Source organism: Solanum verrucosum, unplaced genomic scaffold (genome assembly GCF_900185275.1).
Source record: "Solanum verrucosum unplaced genomic scaffold, falcon-dt-bn FXZP01000022.1, whole genome shotgun sequence".
Classification (NCBI taxonomy): domain Eukaryota; kingdom Viridiplantae; phylum Streptophyta; class Magnoliopsida; order Solanales; family Solanaceae; genus Solanum; species Solanum verrucosum.
In genome coordinates this window covers 2786831-2803540 of record NW_026020086.1, presented here as the reverse complement: position 1 = coordinate 2803540, position 16710 = coordinate 2786831, and the positions used below count along the sequence as shown (strand labels likewise).

General features: G+C 33.3%; 4 protein-coding genes across 6 annotated transcripts in view; 1 reads left to right on the top strand and 3 right to left on the bottom strand.

Moving 5' to 3' along the window:
• The window catches only part of LOC125824507 (xylose isomerase), a 470700-nt gene extending 467124 nt beyond the window's left edge, over nucleotides 1–3576 (bottom strand). For all 3 annotated transcript variants that reach the window (XM_049503900.1, XM_049503899.1, XM_049503898.1), the window contains exons 1-15: nucleotides 3556–3576; nucleotides 2802–2881; nucleotides 2484–2594; nucleotides 2305–2379; nucleotides 2085–2214; nucleotides 1893–1984; nucleotides 1647–1697; nucleotides 1337–1413; nucleotides 1202–1256; nucleotides 959–1060; nucleotides 672–723; nucleotides 466–511; nucleotides 330–385; nucleotides 158–209; nucleotides 4–83 (exon numbers count right to left, since the gene is read on the bottom strand). In XM_049503900.1, coding sequence (XP_049359857.1) covers nucleotides 4–83; nucleotides 158–209; nucleotides 330–385; nucleotides 466–511; nucleotides 672–723; nucleotides 959–1060; nucleotides 1202–1256; nucleotides 1337–1413; nucleotides 1647–1697; nucleotides 1893–1984; nucleotides 2085–2214; nucleotides 2305–2379; nucleotides 2484–2594; nucleotides 2802–2870 — 1048 coding nt within the window. In that variant the 5' untranslated portion in view covers nucleotides 2871–2881; nucleotides 3556–3576. The remainder of the gene's footprint in view (nucleotides 1–3; nucleotides 84–157; nucleotides 210–329; nucleotides 386–465; nucleotides 512–671; nucleotides 724–958; nucleotides 1061–1201; nucleotides 1257–1336; nucleotides 1414–1646; nucleotides 1698–1892; nucleotides 1985–2084; nucleotides 2215–2304; nucleotides 2380–2483; nucleotides 2595–2801; nucleotides 2882–3555) is intronic.
• The window catches only part of LOC125824494 (preprotein translocase subunit SCY1, chloroplastic), a 390387-nt gene that overhangs the window by 320293 nt on the left and 53384 nt on the right, over nucleotides 1–16710 (bottom strand). The gene's annotated exons all lie outside the window — the stretch shown is intronic.
• Nucleotides 5076–6737, bottom strand: LOC125824491 (aldehyde oxidase GLOX-like). Its single transcript, XM_049503878.1, has one exon. The coding sequence runs from the start codon at nucleotides 6735–6737 to the stop codon at nucleotides 5076–5078; it is 1662 nt and encodes a 553-aa protein (XP_049359835.1).
• On the top strand, nucleotides 8360–9812 carry LOC125824510 (stemmadenine O-acetyltransferase-like). Its single transcript, XM_049503903.1, has one exon. It carries the CDS (start codon nucleotides 8397–8399, stop codon nucleotides 9810–9812), a length of 1416 nt encoding a protein of 471 aa, XP_049359860.1. The 5' UTR covers nucleotides 8360–8396.

Here is a 16710-nt window from a genome sequence, read left to right as displayed (position 1 = left end):
TACCAATCTGGGGATCGCCAGAATTTGCGTCAATGTTGCCCAGCAAACCGTTAATTCTTGCTGTTTCAAGCTCATGATGGCAGCTGCAAAACACGAGTTTGATTTAATAAGGTGCAAAAGACAGGCATACTTAATTTCGCACTGAAAAACCACAAACCTGTGACCAGCCAAAGTGGCATGGTTGCACTCGATGTTTAATTTGAACTCTCCTGCAGTAAACACAAATGAAAATCATTATGATCCCCTCTTATTCGAAAATGTAATAACAAAGCTCCCATGCCACTTCTTTGAGAATGCACTATGAAGGAAATGAAGAATGAATTAAATACCTATAAGCCCATATTTGCGTAAGAAATTAGCAGAAGTTGCAGCATCCCAGTCATACCTAGATTAATATAACAAGTAATTTAGGCAAAAATTTAGGAGATCACATTCTCAGCATGCATCACATAAAGTAAAACATACTGGTGTTTTGTTGGCTCCTGAGGCTTTGGTTCAATTAGTAATGTTCCTGGAATCAAATCAAATAACAGGTTAACTTACAAACTAATAAGATTGGCGAGCTACACAAGATGCCAAATCAGAGTTTTTTACACTTCTATTAAAACTTTGAGCTCCATGGTAGAAAATTAAATTCTACAATATTAGAACAGGTTGTTAAGTTGAAATACCATTGAAGCCAATCTTCTTTTTGTAAGCGACAGCAGCTTCCATGAACCTTGCCTGCAATGAGTTAAAAATCACATTTCTCAGTACAGTAAGCAATCTTAAACAAAATAAAGAAATTCAGTAGCGGATACTCTCTTCTGCATTGGGCCCCAAACACCCTCAAAGCCCACAAAGAAAGATGGGATAATGGCATAGGATGGGTTTTTAACTTGTTTACAAGAGAAAATCTGTTAATTGTGAAATTAACATATCTGAATTTTGCTGATATGTATTAAGGTGACAATCTTACCATATGGTTAAGTTCTCTTTCCATATCTGTGTTTAGGAGGCTCTGGTAGCCTTCTCGACCACCCCAAAAGACATAATTTTCTCCCCCAAGATGATGTGTAACCTGAAAATGAAACACACGCAAAGGTACTGTTCAAGCAAATCCTACTTCAAGTACTGTATTTGTTGAAGTAATCAGAGTTCTCGTTCAATAGTCTGATCTCATTATATAAAGTCACATAAAGAGGAAAGCAGAAGTTTGTACCTCCATGGCTTTCTTGACCTGAGCAGCAGCATATGCATATACACCTAATTCGGAGCTGCAATTCCACATTTTCCGAGCATGAGCACACTTTTCTTATACAGGGTGAATCAAAGGCAATTCTGTATGAATGCATACCTAGTAGCAGCACCATGCATGTAGCGAGGCTGGAGGAACAATTGAGCTGTACCCCACAAAAGATGAATTTTATCTCCCTGTAAAATCCACATAGAGGGAAGTATTCAAGATAAATCATAATTGAGCCTTTCATGGTTCTTAGGAGAACCATTTGACAAAACATAACGAGATGAACTAGTAAAACTGGTATTAGTTTAAGAAGGCATCAGGAAATGTGAGAGAGCAGAAGGAAAATTCATGTTCTGTCGGAAAAAGTTATGACACTTGGTTTACAACTTAATTGTTCATCAAACTAATAACTAATTATTACCTGAAGCTCTTTGGCAAGAGCCACCACTTCATCCAAGTTTGCATTTGTTTCCTATAACACAAACCATATATTTTGAGTTAATGTCAAATTCTTCGGGATAACAAAGATTTTATGCTCACAAGAGACGGAGCTGGGATTAAACACAGCTGATTCAACAATCAGACATGAGCTTCGCCAATCCACTTTATTATTGGGATGGGGATGCAGAATAAAAGCTCTAGAAGCTTAGCATTCTCTCAAATTTACCTCAAGGGTCTTGCCCTCCGGAGCAATGTCCCTATCGTGAAAGCACCATCTTTCTACTCCAAGTTTCTCCAGGAATTCAAAGTTTGCTCTCACTGTAAATTAGTAATAGCGTGAGAAATAAGTCCTATTCAAAAGCTACTTAGAAATTAGAGTTGCATCTAAATTGGAAGACATAGTAATCTATGAACTCACGTCTTCTCTTGGCCATAGCCAGGGAGTTGGTACCATCTTCCCATGGCCACGTCTTTGTAGGAGCACCAAATGGATCAGCTCCTGTGCCACGAAATGTATGCCAAAATGCTACACTAAATCTCATCCAATCCTATATCAAACAAAGAAATTATAACTATTTATAAGTACAAAATCACATAGTTTTTGCCAAGAATCCTATAAACAAGTAATCACAACTAACCTTCATCTTTTCCCCAAGAATCTCCTCCTCGGCATTGTACCATTTAAAGGAAAGCGGGTTCTTACTAGAAGGACCCTAAAATTAGCAATTAAAATTCAGTCAAATAGCATATCCCAATTCACCAACAAGTTCAATACTTAAAATTTCTGTAACTAATGGGTGTATATTAGTATTATTACCTCATACTTAATTTTTGGAATTCCAGGGAAGAACTCCCCTTCCCATTCACCTGAATCACTCCCACAATCACTGCCAGTATCAGCAGGACAAGTTGGTGGAGCAGCAGCAATCTGCATTTGGGATGACACCGACGTACATAATGAGATATATATACTTTTTCATAATATAAGAAGAAACAACATAATTGAAAAACAAATATTAAAGAACTCAAAAAGATATGCATTAGTCACAATTAGACATCTGGTTATACATATGTATACTCATGAAAATCATACTAAGGGAGATGACCAAAGGTGCAGAACCGGAGATTTGCTTACCACTACACTTGAGACAACATTCAAACAAAGAAGGAATAACAAACACTTCCCAACATTCCTTTCTCTCATCTTTGTCAAACCTGCAATAAACAACTCCATTAATCACTAAACGTTCGCCAATAGTTAAAGTAAAATCTGTAATTAAAAGAGTTCTCAAATCCCATTAACTACTCAAGCCTCCACACCCCATCCTGGAGTAGATCTCAACAAAAATACTTCAAAGATCAAAACTTTACACATAACCAATCAATTTTTTTAAAAAAAAAAAAAAAAGAGGAAAAAGCTCCAATTTTTAGCAACACCATTAATCACAAAACATTAGCCAATAGTTAAATAATCACCATATATCATGACACAATTATCATCACTATATAGCCAATACTAACACCCCAACCCCCCTTTCTAATCTCCATATAGAAAAAAAAAACTTATAATCAGAACTAACACCCATATCCATGTAAAAATCGAAAAAAGAAAGAAGAAGAAAGATAACCCAATCAAGAAATTTTTAAGCAATTTATACCATCACTAATCTACAATGTCACCAATCTCATGTAACCAAAAGATCATCACCAGAAACAAAATTCAGCTCTTACCCTTCACGGATCTCAACAAAAATACCCCAAAGATCATAACTTTACATCCATAACAGATCAAAAATCACCAAAAAGCTCCATTTATTTTTTATCAATTTTAAGAAAACCCGACATGTAATCTGCAAAAACAAGAATGATTGAAGAGATAAAAGGCTTACCAGTGCAAAATCTGAGATGGGTTCAGAAAAACTCTAGCTTCACACAATTCTATGCACGCAACAGAGTGCATATATAGTACAAAAAAACTTAATATTTTAGCCTACTTTTTAATTGAAAAGGGAACTAATTGTGATTTATCCGTATCCTTTTATGAGTTTAATTTGGACTAGAATTGCAATAATTGAGGTTTTTTTGATTTAGATATACTTTGACGCGTGCTCATGACGTTGATTTCCCTTAAGTTTGTTAAAAAGTTTTATTTTAAACTATTTAATATTTAATTACAGTATTGTTATATGTATTTCTGTTATATTTAATAGGTCCTAGATTATATAGGAGAGGTAAATTTTACTAGTCAAATTTCGTATGACAAGCTCGATCGAAGAAGCATAAAGCGAGGTTAGGGAGCGGGGAGGGGGAGATTTCAAACTTATTTGATAAAAATTACATGTTCAATCAATTCGATCACCTTACAACTATATAAATTTATTAAAATTTTGATATTATATATTTAAAAATTTTTTAAAAACGTAAATCTCTTTTGATATTATATAATTTTTATTAAATTTTAAATAGTATCACATCAAACGAAACGAAAAAAATATATTTGTTTATGGGTATATCACGTGGATCCCTTGGATTTTCTTTGATGATTACGTGTTCTGTTATTTGTTTACTTTTTAATCTAATATACCTGTAGTAAATTACATTGTCACCCCTTTAGTTTCATTTGATAGTGGTTCACAAATTATTATTTTTTTTTGAAAAAACAACTTACTTTAATCGCAAATTCATAATTAAAATGAGTTATGAATTCAATATTAAGTTCAAATTCATAAAATTCAATTCCTGACTACGCGTCTAAACATAAGCATGAACTATATGATTTCTTGTTACATAAACTTTATGTGATTGGTCTCCTTTTAGGAGGAGGAGACTCTTTGTCACATAAACAAATTTTCTATAACCAAAACAAATAAGCAAGCATAGTTGAACATCTAATAATTCAGTTATATAACCAAGAAAAAAAGTCACATTTCCCCAATATATTCTAAAAAAAAGATATGAAATTTATTTGTTATTTTGCCATGTTAAAGCCATTATTATATGTTATACGTCTTGTTTTTCTAACTGAATTTTAGTGAAGTGTTTAATAGACATATTTTCTTTACTAACATGTAGGTGTTCAATAGGTCGGTTTCCTATGCATGTATATTTGAAATTTATTGACAAATCTAAGGGGTCGTTGATGTATTTGACCTTGTTTTTAACAAATGTAAGTAATCTATGAACGGTTGCGTACCTAGCTTTGAACAAAGGGGATTTAATAAATCCCCTTTGCTAGAAAATTGTTAAAACGAGTTTTTTTTAGTTATATATAAGTTGTTGAATTCCTTTGATTCAAGGAAAATTCTTGTAAAATGATAAAGGGGTTTCAAAAGTTGCTTTAGGTCATACGTTTCAACTTGTATAAAATTCTGGTTCCGTCACTGTTTGTTATCACACTTGTTTGTGTATGTCAAGTACTATCCTGGATTTTCACCCACATACCAGAGCTTGGTATGCCAGCATGTACTACAAAGAGCAAATAGTATCCTGGTGGTGCAATTTCTTTAGTTGATGGACCAAATGCTGTGAATTTATAAGTATTAGCGGATACTGCAACAACCACGACTCCCTTCAACACCACCATTCGTTGGTTCATCGAAAAAGAATGTGTGGTGAATGAAGGCGCGATGATCCTGATTGAAACAGTCCCCATTCTCAAGAATCTAGGCACTGTGAAAGTCGCGGAAAATGATTTTTTGTATATCAAGATTTCATCCATAGAGAGGACTGTTGGTTTTAGATGCTTGTGTTTTCGGGCTAAGAAAGGCGGGTAGAAGGCTTCCAAGCTTAGATCAGTTGGGAATTCCACACCAGTGAAGTTGTAGTTTTCCTGTGGATTGCTTCCTCCTACTAGAACCCGTCCATCGGTCATCAAAATGGCTGAGGAATGGTAAAGCCGGGGTCTTGAAGATGCTTTCATGATCGAAAACCTGTTGTATCTCCTCATGTTAGGCCGATAAATCACTGGCCTAGTGACAGGGGAACGCGCGTTATCCCAGCCTGCTGTTCCCCTTGATGCACCATTTATGATAAGAATATCCCCATTGGGTAGTATTATCATATCACTCATGACTCGTGGCGTTGGCATTGTCTCCATTTTCCATCTACCATGATCATCGCTGACACTGATTCGTCCACAACTTGAAAGGGCTTTCATGTAGACCATATTAGCTGTAAGTCCATATGCACGACGAGGGGCTCCTCCACATACCATGATTTCAGCTTCCATAGGGCGATTTTCGTCTAGTGGAAGTAAGACTGCTGAGCCAGTGCTTGGATAGTTCCTAGGTTCATCACCTGGAATGGAAGGCAATTCCCTCAGCACCTGATTTTTCTTGTAGTTAAGAATTATAGCTCGTGTATTCGCGAAAATTAAAAGGTTTCCATCTGGTAGTAAGAACACGAATGGATACAAGTTGTTCTCGTCTTTCCTGTCTCGAGTACTCTTGAGAAATTGTAGCCTGAAAGCAGAGTTTCCTCTGTAATTTTTCGGGTAGAACTCATAGTTATACTGTTTTCTTCCCCCTATCACGATTATTCGTGCATCAGGAAGGATGTGGTCAGTTGAATACCATCTTCGTTGAATTAAAGTCCGGGGAAGCTCAAACCAATCACAATTCTCACCCGTGCAAGGTGCTATAGTACGTATTATATGGTCTCCATCATTGTATCCCCCGGTTTGTACTAACGTTCCATTTGGGAGGACAGCACCAGAGGAGCACCAGGTATCCGTTTGGACCATTAGTGGACGGAACGTGTTGCTACCAATGTCGTATAAAACAGAGTGAGCAGAGCAGTCTTTGTGTAGGACCAAGTCATGGGAATTATAACGACAACGCCCTCTTGGAAGGGAGAGGTTAGAACGTCCAAAATCCGTCCTATCAAATATAACTACCTTGTTATTATGCAAGAGTTGCATATGCATCGCGGTTATGCCAATACTTTTGTGCAACAATCGCCATTCTCCTACGAGGTGTCTACGAGAAACCAACATCTGAGAAGCTGTTGAAGTTTGAAGAGTGAAAACTGTTAGTACTAGCAAGAAGAGGAAAATGATATTTTCCCTATCCATAAGTTTAGAAATGAAATGAAGAAAAGATGTAACTAGGAATATTCTTGGTGTCGTTATTAGTGTGTTTGATAAAACTTAGGAGTAAAAAAAATGATATTTATATATTATTATTATTCAAAGAAAGTATTGAATTCAAGCTGAATTACAGTAGAATACAAAGAAAATGACTTCTTTCTTCATGTGTCCAGGAAGTTAGGGGCTGCCAGAATTTTGCTGATATACAAGCACTACCTACTAGGTTACTAGTGTGTCAACTAAAAAAACCTATGTTGCTCGGACTCTTCATACTGTCAGGTGTATTTCGGATACTCCTTATACATTTTGGATGATCCGACAATGGTGTTGACAACATTTACGGAGAGTATGAGCAACATAGCTAAAAACTAATGACTGCTTGGAATTTTTCAAAAAGTACAGTCGGGTGTGTGTCAGATGCTCCAAAAACTGTTACTTTTTCGAGGATCTGATAAAGACATATCAACATGTTTGGAGAATCCGAGCAACATAGCAAAAATCTGGGGACTGATCTTCTCCCCCGTGGAAACAATCAGCCATTGGCCATACAGAGTTTCCTATCTTTTTTGTTAATTCTTCTATTCAAAACAAAGTATAGTTTGAATATAAGTGTTTATCCACCACTCAGGAATGATTCTTGAAATTTTATTTGTGCCATATAAATTGAGAAAAAAAGGACTAATATATACCCTTTCTGTTCCTATTTACATGTCGTCTTTACTAAAAATAAATGTTCCTTAATATTTGTCATTTCACAAAACCAATGCATAAATTACATCATTCTTCATGTTTTACCCTTGAGATTTATTAGCCTTGCAAAATAAGTATTTGACCATCATAGGAAAACTAAGTAAATAAATCATGTCCATTTGGTCAAATTAATTAATTCATGTTCATTGATTGAAAACTCGACTTTAAGAGAACACTAAATAAGGGTACAATGGTCAACTTATCTAGTTTCTTAAGGGACGTGAAATCTAAACTGGTGACAACTAAATAGGAACAAAGGGAGTATTTGAAATTATGTAAAAAGTACTATAAATTACAATAATTAACAACTTAAACTATTTAAAAGACACATAACGAGTTCGATTGACTCTCGAAATTCTACTAATGACACATGAATTGAGATAAATAAAAATTACGTAAAAAGTACTATAAATTATAGTAATAATTAATAACTTAAAATATCAAAAAATCATATTAAAATTTGATCAACTCTTCAAATTCTATTTATATCACGTAAATTGAAAAAAAGCACGTATTAGATCGGTACAAGCGGGCTCTAATCTAGTTTAAGTTTAACCTATAAACAACTAGTCCAACCACATGAATTCAGTCGAGTTGGTATATATATATTATATATGTCCATGTGATATTCTAGAATCTTTTATTATCATTAGAAATTTTAAAGTGGAGCAATAAAATTTGTATTATCATTAGAAATATTATTTTTAATCTATTAAACTAATCTTTGTTAGTATAATATAAAAGTATTTTATGAGACAACTGGACAAATTTTTAAAGCTTTTATACTAATTCCACTTATTCTTGCATAGGCTTACAACTTACATTGTCAAACTCAGTTGCTTATATAAACAAGAAACAAGCTACATTCTCCTCTTACATGTTCAAGAAAATAAAATGAAAATTGCCAAGATTTGTGAAGAGCTTATCAAACCATCATCCCCAACTCCACATGAACTTAGAGACCACAAAATCTCTTTCATAGATGAATTAATACCCCATTCTTCAATTCCACTCATTTTGTTCTTCAAAAAGAGTGAAAACATCACACAATCACAAATATGCAACCACTTAAAAACTTCACTTTCACAAACTTTAACTCAATTTTACCCTTTGGCTGGACGAATAAAGTCCCAATATTCAATTGATTGCAATGATGAAGGAGCTTACTATCAAGAATCACAAGTGGATGCTTCACTTTTAGACATAATCAAGAATCCAAAATCCAATGAATTGGTCCAACTCACACCTTACAATTCAAATGGCACCTTATCAAATTTTCAACAACTCTTAGCCATTCAAGTTAACTTATTCAATTGTGGTGGTATAGCACTTAGTATCTCCATTTCACATAAGATTGGTGATGCTTCTAGCCTTTGTAAATTCATTATGAATTGGAGCAATGCAAGCGAAGGATCAATAAGAAGCAACACATGTTGCACATACTCTTCAGAAATATTGTTGCACCCGTGCCAGATCCTTAAAAAATATACTACTTCTTCTGAAGCATCCAACTTGAAGAACATGGGGGCAAACAAGGTAAGAAAAGACTCTATTTTCGTCTTTTTATCGTCAATTTTTCCATCGAGAGGGACAATTGATAACACGTTAAATGTAAACAACATGCCAATTCGTATTGTAGCTGAAAAATTAGTAGTAAAAAGAGTTGTTTTTACTACTTCAAATATAGCTAAAATGAAGGCTAAGTTGATAAATTGGGGTTACAATGAGAACGCGACACGTGTAGAAGTTGTTATGGCTTTGTTATGGAAATGTTTCATGGCTGCAAAAGGGTGTAACTCTGTTGCAATTATTCCAGTGAATATAAGGCAAAGGATAGTTCCACCCTTTGATGAAAATTCATTTGGTAACTTTTTTTTAGTAATAAGTTGTATAGCAAGTGTGGAAAATGAATGGTGTTCATTGGTAGGAAAAATAAAGAGTGCAATTGGGAGAATTGATGGTAATTACGTGGAGAAAATACACGGAGAGGATGGTTTTGAGTTTGTAAATAGTATTTTTAAACAAGTCGGAAAAATTATTATGAGTCAAGGGGATGATTTTTGCGTGTTAACAATTTCAAGTTGGTGTAAATTTCCGATTTATGAAGCAAACTTTGGATGGGGTGAGTCTATTTCTACGATTGTTGCGACTCTTGGGATAAAAGATAATATTGTTTTATTAGATTCTAAAGAATTTCCTGGTGGAATTGAAGCTTGGATTGTTATGGTTGATCAAGAAATGACACTTTTTGAACAAGACAAAGAACTTCAAGATTTTACTTCATTAGATGCAATTTGTGATCTCAATTGAATATATGAATCATTGATTTGGAAAAAAGAGAAGAGGTTCTATATGTTAATCATCATGTTCGATCGATAACATTTAGGTAAAATTTTCAAAGCTCGAAATCAAGGCTTCTAAATGACGGCTCGTAAAGGAGCTAGGGGTGCAAAGACCTCTTCTTTGAGAGAAACAAGTGGCTCACAAGGAATGTATTCTCATCGCACGAAGAATAATATTGGTATAGAATTCAAACTAGCAGTCTTTAAGTCACGAACAAGAATCATGTCATTCACTTGTCACGTATTGCTTGTTCAAAATCCGTGGTTGTTTTGATTTTCTCCTCTTGGGGGATGAGTAGTGAATAAATTTTTTGTTGAAACAAATTATATTTAAATATTACTAGTGGTGGATAAGCACTAATAATATCAATCTATATTTCTCCTCATGGGAAGTGAATAATTTTCTTTAGTATTTAGTCTATTTTTTTTGTTGAAATAAATAATTTAAATATTATTAGTGGTGGATTTGCACTAATAATATCCGTCTGATTTTTTTTTTTTTTTTGGTATATTAGTCTATTTTTTGTTTAATAAATAATGTGAATGTTACTAGCGGTGGACAAACAGTAATAATATTAATCTATTTTTTGTTGAAATAAACAACTTAATTATTATTAGTGGCGGATAAACACCAATAATATTAGACTATTTGTTTTGTATTAGATTAGTTACTTTTCTCCTCATGGGAAGTGAATATTTTGTTGTATATATTAGTCTATTATTTGTTGAAATAAATAATTTAAATATTAGTAGTGACGGATGATCATGACAATATAATATATCGTCCGATTAGGTATAAAACACTTGTCTTGTTCTATTTGTTCTTTTCAACTCTAATTATTTTTGTGCACTGAGTACATTCTTAAATATTGATTTTAATATCTAAATATGTATGTGTTATGTGATTCAGATTTATCTTTTTGTATTTATTATTTTTACATCTAACTCGAATTTTTGAAACGTCATAAAATCCTTAGCTAAATCACTACGTTTTTAATTTGATGCTTGTGCTGACCTTAACGTCTTAATTAATTGTCAAACATCGAGAACAATTTTTTCAACATTATCTTCAAACAACTCCACCTATTAATCGTCTTGATATGAATCAAGAAAGACGGGATTTAAAGGCATACAATTTTTTATCTTTTTATAATTCCGAAGGACATTGATTTTTCGCCTTACACAAGAATATCTCTCTTCTCTTAGATTCCATAAGGAAAGAATAGTCCACTTAGGTGGAAGGGAAGGCCTAGTTTTATAATATATAGTTAGTTACTCTTAATTAAGTCATTTTTTATAACTATTTTTATATATTTCTAATTTAATTAGGTAAAAAATAATATATTTTTTAAAAATTTATTCATATTTATTAGTAATCTTGAAAAGTAAGTATCACTTGACTAAAATTAATTAATGTCATGTCTGTATTATCTTTAATAATTAACTAAGAATTTGGTAAACTATTCATTTATTTTCATAATCTTGAAAAGTTAATTATTCCTTGACCTTAAATTAATGTGTTATATATATATATATATATATATATATATATATATATAGCTTATAATAACTTAATTTAACATCAAAAGTTTCATTGACACAATTTGAGGATTGAATCATGAAGTACTTCTTAAGCATAACTTTCTTCTTATTTGTCCTCTATAGTAGTGTTCACAGTAAGTTAAATATTCATTTATGTGATTTATATATTCAATGAAAATTTATAATTTATGATCTTTTACTAAGTAATTTTTTTTTTTTACACAAAATTGAAGGTACTAAGATGAATGGATTAATGACCTATTGTCATGTGTACATCCCATCACCAACACAGCCTTGTGATGCTATGAAGTGCAATGATCTATGCATTAGCAAGTATGGTCACAGCCCTCCACCCCCTGGTATTAAGGGACCAATTCAAATAGGGGAATGTGATCCAGATGAAACTTGTGATTGCATTTTCTGTTGTGAAGCTCAGTGCCTGTAAATTTAGTTTTTTAGTTTTGGAGGTGTTTGAAAAGCTTATAAAGTGTTTTAAGCATCGATCAGTTACATGTTTAAATTATTGTAACGATCTATTTATTAATCGTGAATTACTTAAAAGTAATTTTATTTTAATCGTAACACACATAAAACCAGTCACATGATGAAAAATGTTTCATACTCGTGCCATGTCATCACCTTGTCGCTGTCACATCAACAATTATGTCAGATTTAATTTTAAAATAAAATAAAATTACATTTCACTCCAATTGCTTCTTCTTCGCCTACACACCACCATTAAACCAGCACCATTGATGTCATTACCACCAAACTCACAACTCCACCACCATGGATTCCACCACCCACAACTAAATTCACCACCAAAATCTTCCCACAACCACTGCCATCATATTTGTTAATTATCGTGTTCGATCAATAACATTTAGGTAAAATTTTCAAAGCTCGAAATCAAGGCTTCTAAATGACGGCTCGTAAAGGAGCTAGGTGTGCAAAGACCTCTTCTTTAAGAGAAACAAGTGGCTCACAAGGAATGTATTCTCATCTCACAAAGAATAATGTTGGGACAGAATTCGAACTAGCAGTCTTTAAGTCACGAACGAGAATCATGTCATTCACTTGTCACGTATTGCTTGTCCAAAATCCGTGGTTGTTTTGATTTTTCTCCTCTTGGGGGATGAGTAGTGAATACTTTTTTTTGTTGAAATAAATTATATTTAAATATTACCAGTGATGGATAAGCACTAATAATATCAATCTATTTTTCTCCTCATGGGAAGTGAATAATTTTCTTTAGTATTTAGTTTATTTTTTGTTGAAATAAATTATTTAAATATTATTAGTGGTGGACTTGCACTAATAATACCCGTCTTACTTTTTTTTTCCGTATATTAGTCTATTTTTTGTTTAATAAATAATTTAAATATTACTAGCTGTGGACAAGCACTAATAATATTAATCTATTTTTCTCCTCGTGGGAAGTGAATAATTTTTATTTTTTTTTGTATATATTGTTCTATTTTTTGTTTAAATAAACAACTTAAATATTATTAGGGGCGAATAAACACTAATAATATTAGTCTATTTGTTTTGTATAGATCAGTTACTTTTCTCCTCATGGCCCATGGGAAGTGAATATTTTGTTGTATATATTAGTTTATTATTTGTTGAAATAAATAATTTAAATATTATTAGTGGATGTTTCAAGTTCAAAAGCAGACACCAAATTAACACGTCTTTAAAATAATATTAATAATAGTTCTTATCTGATTTTTTATACTTTCAACGCAATTTAACATGTCGTAGAAGATCACTTGTCTTGTTTTTCAACTCTAATTCTTTTTGTGCACTTCATGCATGCTTAAATATTGATTTTAATATCTAAATATGTATTTGTTATGTGATTCAGATCTATTTTTTGTATTTATTATTTTTATATTTAACTTGAATTTTTGAAACGTCATAGGTTTCTTAGCTAAATCACTACATTTTTAATTTGATGCTTGTACTGATCTATGTTTTATTTAAAAATATATGTAAAAGGAAAATGACTGAGTTTTGAAAAATCGATTAAACTTATGGTTTAAGAGAAATCGGGTTTCCAAAAGGACAGAGTCGCCACTTAATTTTTAGTAAAAAATCAAGAAAAAATACAAGATTTTTCAAAAGACTTAAACAGATAAAATCAATTGAAAAAGGGTTCGAGTTCAAATGTACATTCCGAGAAGGTGTTTGGCTCTCGGAATGCCCGCTAACTTGCGGTTGACCGACGATTTGACCAAAAGTGATTTTTGACTAATTTTAAATTTTTTACTAAGTAAAAGAACTCATTTTATTTTAACTAATTTTTTTGAAAGAAAAACTTTAACTAAGTAAAAGAATTTATTTACTTTAACTAATTTTTTTTGAAATCTTAACTAAATAAAAGAACTCATTTTATTTTAACTTATTTATTTATTACTATTATTATTTTTATCATTTTTTGTTTATTTTAAGAGGGAATGAACTAAAGGGGAATTTTCTAAGCACAGTATAAAATTATAACTATTTTAATCTAAGTATGTAAAAAAAAATGACGAGAAATGGCCATCTTTGGGAATTTAATCAAATTAAACCAAATCAAATAAAAGGTTAGAGGTAAAATAAACAAAAGTAAATACAATCAAATAATAGAGAGAAGGAGAAAATAATTTGGGCCCTTTTTTGCCTGTTGCTGCCCAGAACATTGGGCCAAAATCTGCTGATTTTTGGGCTTTGGCCCAATTCTTATTTTTGTATGCAAACTGTATATTGCCCGTATATCAGTGTATATAACTCAATTTTTTAACTCCCGAGAACTGTAATTCAGCTCCCTTTTTGCTGTAATCCCGCCTTTCAACCTGTATCACGTTTTTGCCCTGTATGTGATATTTTCTGACTGTATATTGGTGTATACAGCAGGTATATCAGCCTCTTTTCGACTTTTCCGAAGCCTGAAAATTTAATTTCCAGCGTTATCTTGTTGCTTTCAACCTGTACACCAGTCCACAGCTTGCTAGGGGGGTCGACTCGAAAGGAGAGAAGGATTTGGGGCCTTTATGGCCCACCCGAAATGCAAAGTAGAGAAGTGGAGTCCCCACGGACTCAAGAGGGGTTTACATTCAACAAGAAAAAAAAAGGAAAAATATGTTAGATAATTTAATTTTTTCAATGACTTGAGAAAAGAACATATTTAAAGAACTTTAACACCAACTTAATCAAACGAGTAAACCAAAAACATAGAAAGGGATTACACCGAATTAATATATTAAAATCTTGTGTAGTTGAACAATCATTTTATTATAAAAGAGGGAATGAGATAATACAATGAAAGTATTAGCATTCCCCCCCTTTTTTTTTTTTTGCCTGACGATCTCAAAAATGAAGGAAATGTGGATATGCATTTTTTTTAAAAGTGAAAAGACTTAGCAACAGGCTTATAGGCTTACTGCAATACAACACATATGCCCCATGGCATGAATAAAATGGTAAACCATGCTAATAACTAAAAAAGGGACATTGTAAATGACATGCAACTCTTATCCCTTCAAAATTTAACATGCTTCAAAGTACATATAAAAAAAATGGGAAAGAAATACAAATATCAAAACTTTCTTAGAACAGTTAGAAAATGAAACAAAACAAAGCTGTCCTAAGTGAATATTCTAACAACTTATCAACTTAGCTCTTATCTTAGTTAAGTTAGGATAACTTAAGAAAAATGACTCAACATACAAGGCAATAGGGACTGCACGACTAACAATAATATGAATGAGATTTGGAGCTGCAAGTAACTAGAATACAAGCCATACTACTTCATTGAACACATATAGAATAAATACCATACAACAGAAGAAGCAAGACTATTCAATCTACAGGACTCATGCTAACTAAACGAATGAAACAACCATTGTATAACAGACCGAGATGAGCAGCACTCTAGATTCAGGAAAGTAATTTCGACCTCAAAGGAAAGCATCCACTCTCAAATAGCAAAGACCGAAATCGAAATGAATGGACTAGGTAAATGAACAGACCATCCATACTAACGATTTACAGCCAATAATCAGTCAGAAAATATCCCAGATCATAGCATTTAAACGCTCAAGGAGTCAAGGATCAGACAACCGGCATACCAAGAATAAGAGAGACATAGGTTGGGATTAGATTGTTACCTTTCAAGGTGCAGCGAATAGGAATGAGAAACGAGTAGAGAAGCAGCGACTTCACCACCAACGTAAACCTCGAAAGAAATTCCAACGGGAACGAGCCAAGTGAATGAAGCTAGGACCGAAGAATAGTCCTCCCTTTTGCTTGGATTTTGTCCCCTATGTAGCTATATTTCTGTATGAATGTTTCTTTTCTACCAGTGTACTATTGAAAAACGTCCAATTTTTCCTTAACTAAAGAATCGCTCAAATTTCTTAAGTAGAAATTTGTTTTCTGAAAAAAACCAACCCTTTTCTTGATTCTAAATTTTCCAACCTTTCTCCAAAATTCCCCCCCGCTCAACAGTGATAAGAGCAATTATATAGAAGGGAAAAGGATTCAAAAAATAGGGGGGAAAAACGAAAATCCCGCAGACCAAGGCCCAAATTCGAAATTCCAAAATAAAAACTCTTTCACCAATTTTGACAAACACTCTTTTCTCGCAGTTTCAACTCATTCCGAAAGAGGAAAGGCGCAGGACGCGTGCCCTACTGCTACTGTACGATTTGAGAGGGACATCGGAGGAAGGAGACAACAAAGTTGCTGTCTTCTGCCTGGCTTGCGTGTTCGTTTCTGCTGGGCTGCTGGAGTGTTTTTGGGTCTCGTATGCTATTTTTTGAAGAAGAAGAGTAGCAGAGGCGGTGGATCTTTTATGTATAAATTATAGGAACCACATATTATAAATACTAAATAACATCCTATCCCTTCTAGTTTTCTATTTACCAAAAATCCCTTAAAAATGATGTCTGCAGGATACATAGCATTGTGCACGAGATACATTAAGTTTGATACATTCCACATAGCGGGATACATAGCGTTGTGCACGGGATACATTAGGTTTGATGCATTCCACATAGCGGGATACATAGCGTTGTGCACGGGATACATAGTGTTGTGCACGGGATACATAGCGTTTGATACATTTCACATAGCGAGATACATAGCGTTGTACACGGGATACATGCGGGATACATAGGTAAAATAAGGGATTTTCGAAATTTTTGAAATAAGTAGGGATAAATGGATATTAAGGTAAGTAAAGGAGTATAGTTAAGTAATTTGTCCATCTTTTATTGGAATTGGGTTGGGTGTTGTATGTATGGGTCTTTTGTGTTGTGGGCTGAAAGTTCTGGGTGTTG

Bases quoted from the DNA above. Each gene is read 5' to 3' on its own strand.
- LOC125824491 (XM_049503878.1), bottom strand. From the start codon at position 6,737: ATGGATAGGGAAAATATCATTTTCCTCTTCTTGCTAGTACTAACAGTT.
- LOC125824510 (XM_049503903.1), top strand. From the start codon at position 8,397: ATGAAAATTGCCAAGATTTGTGAAGAGCTTATCAAACCATCATCCCCA.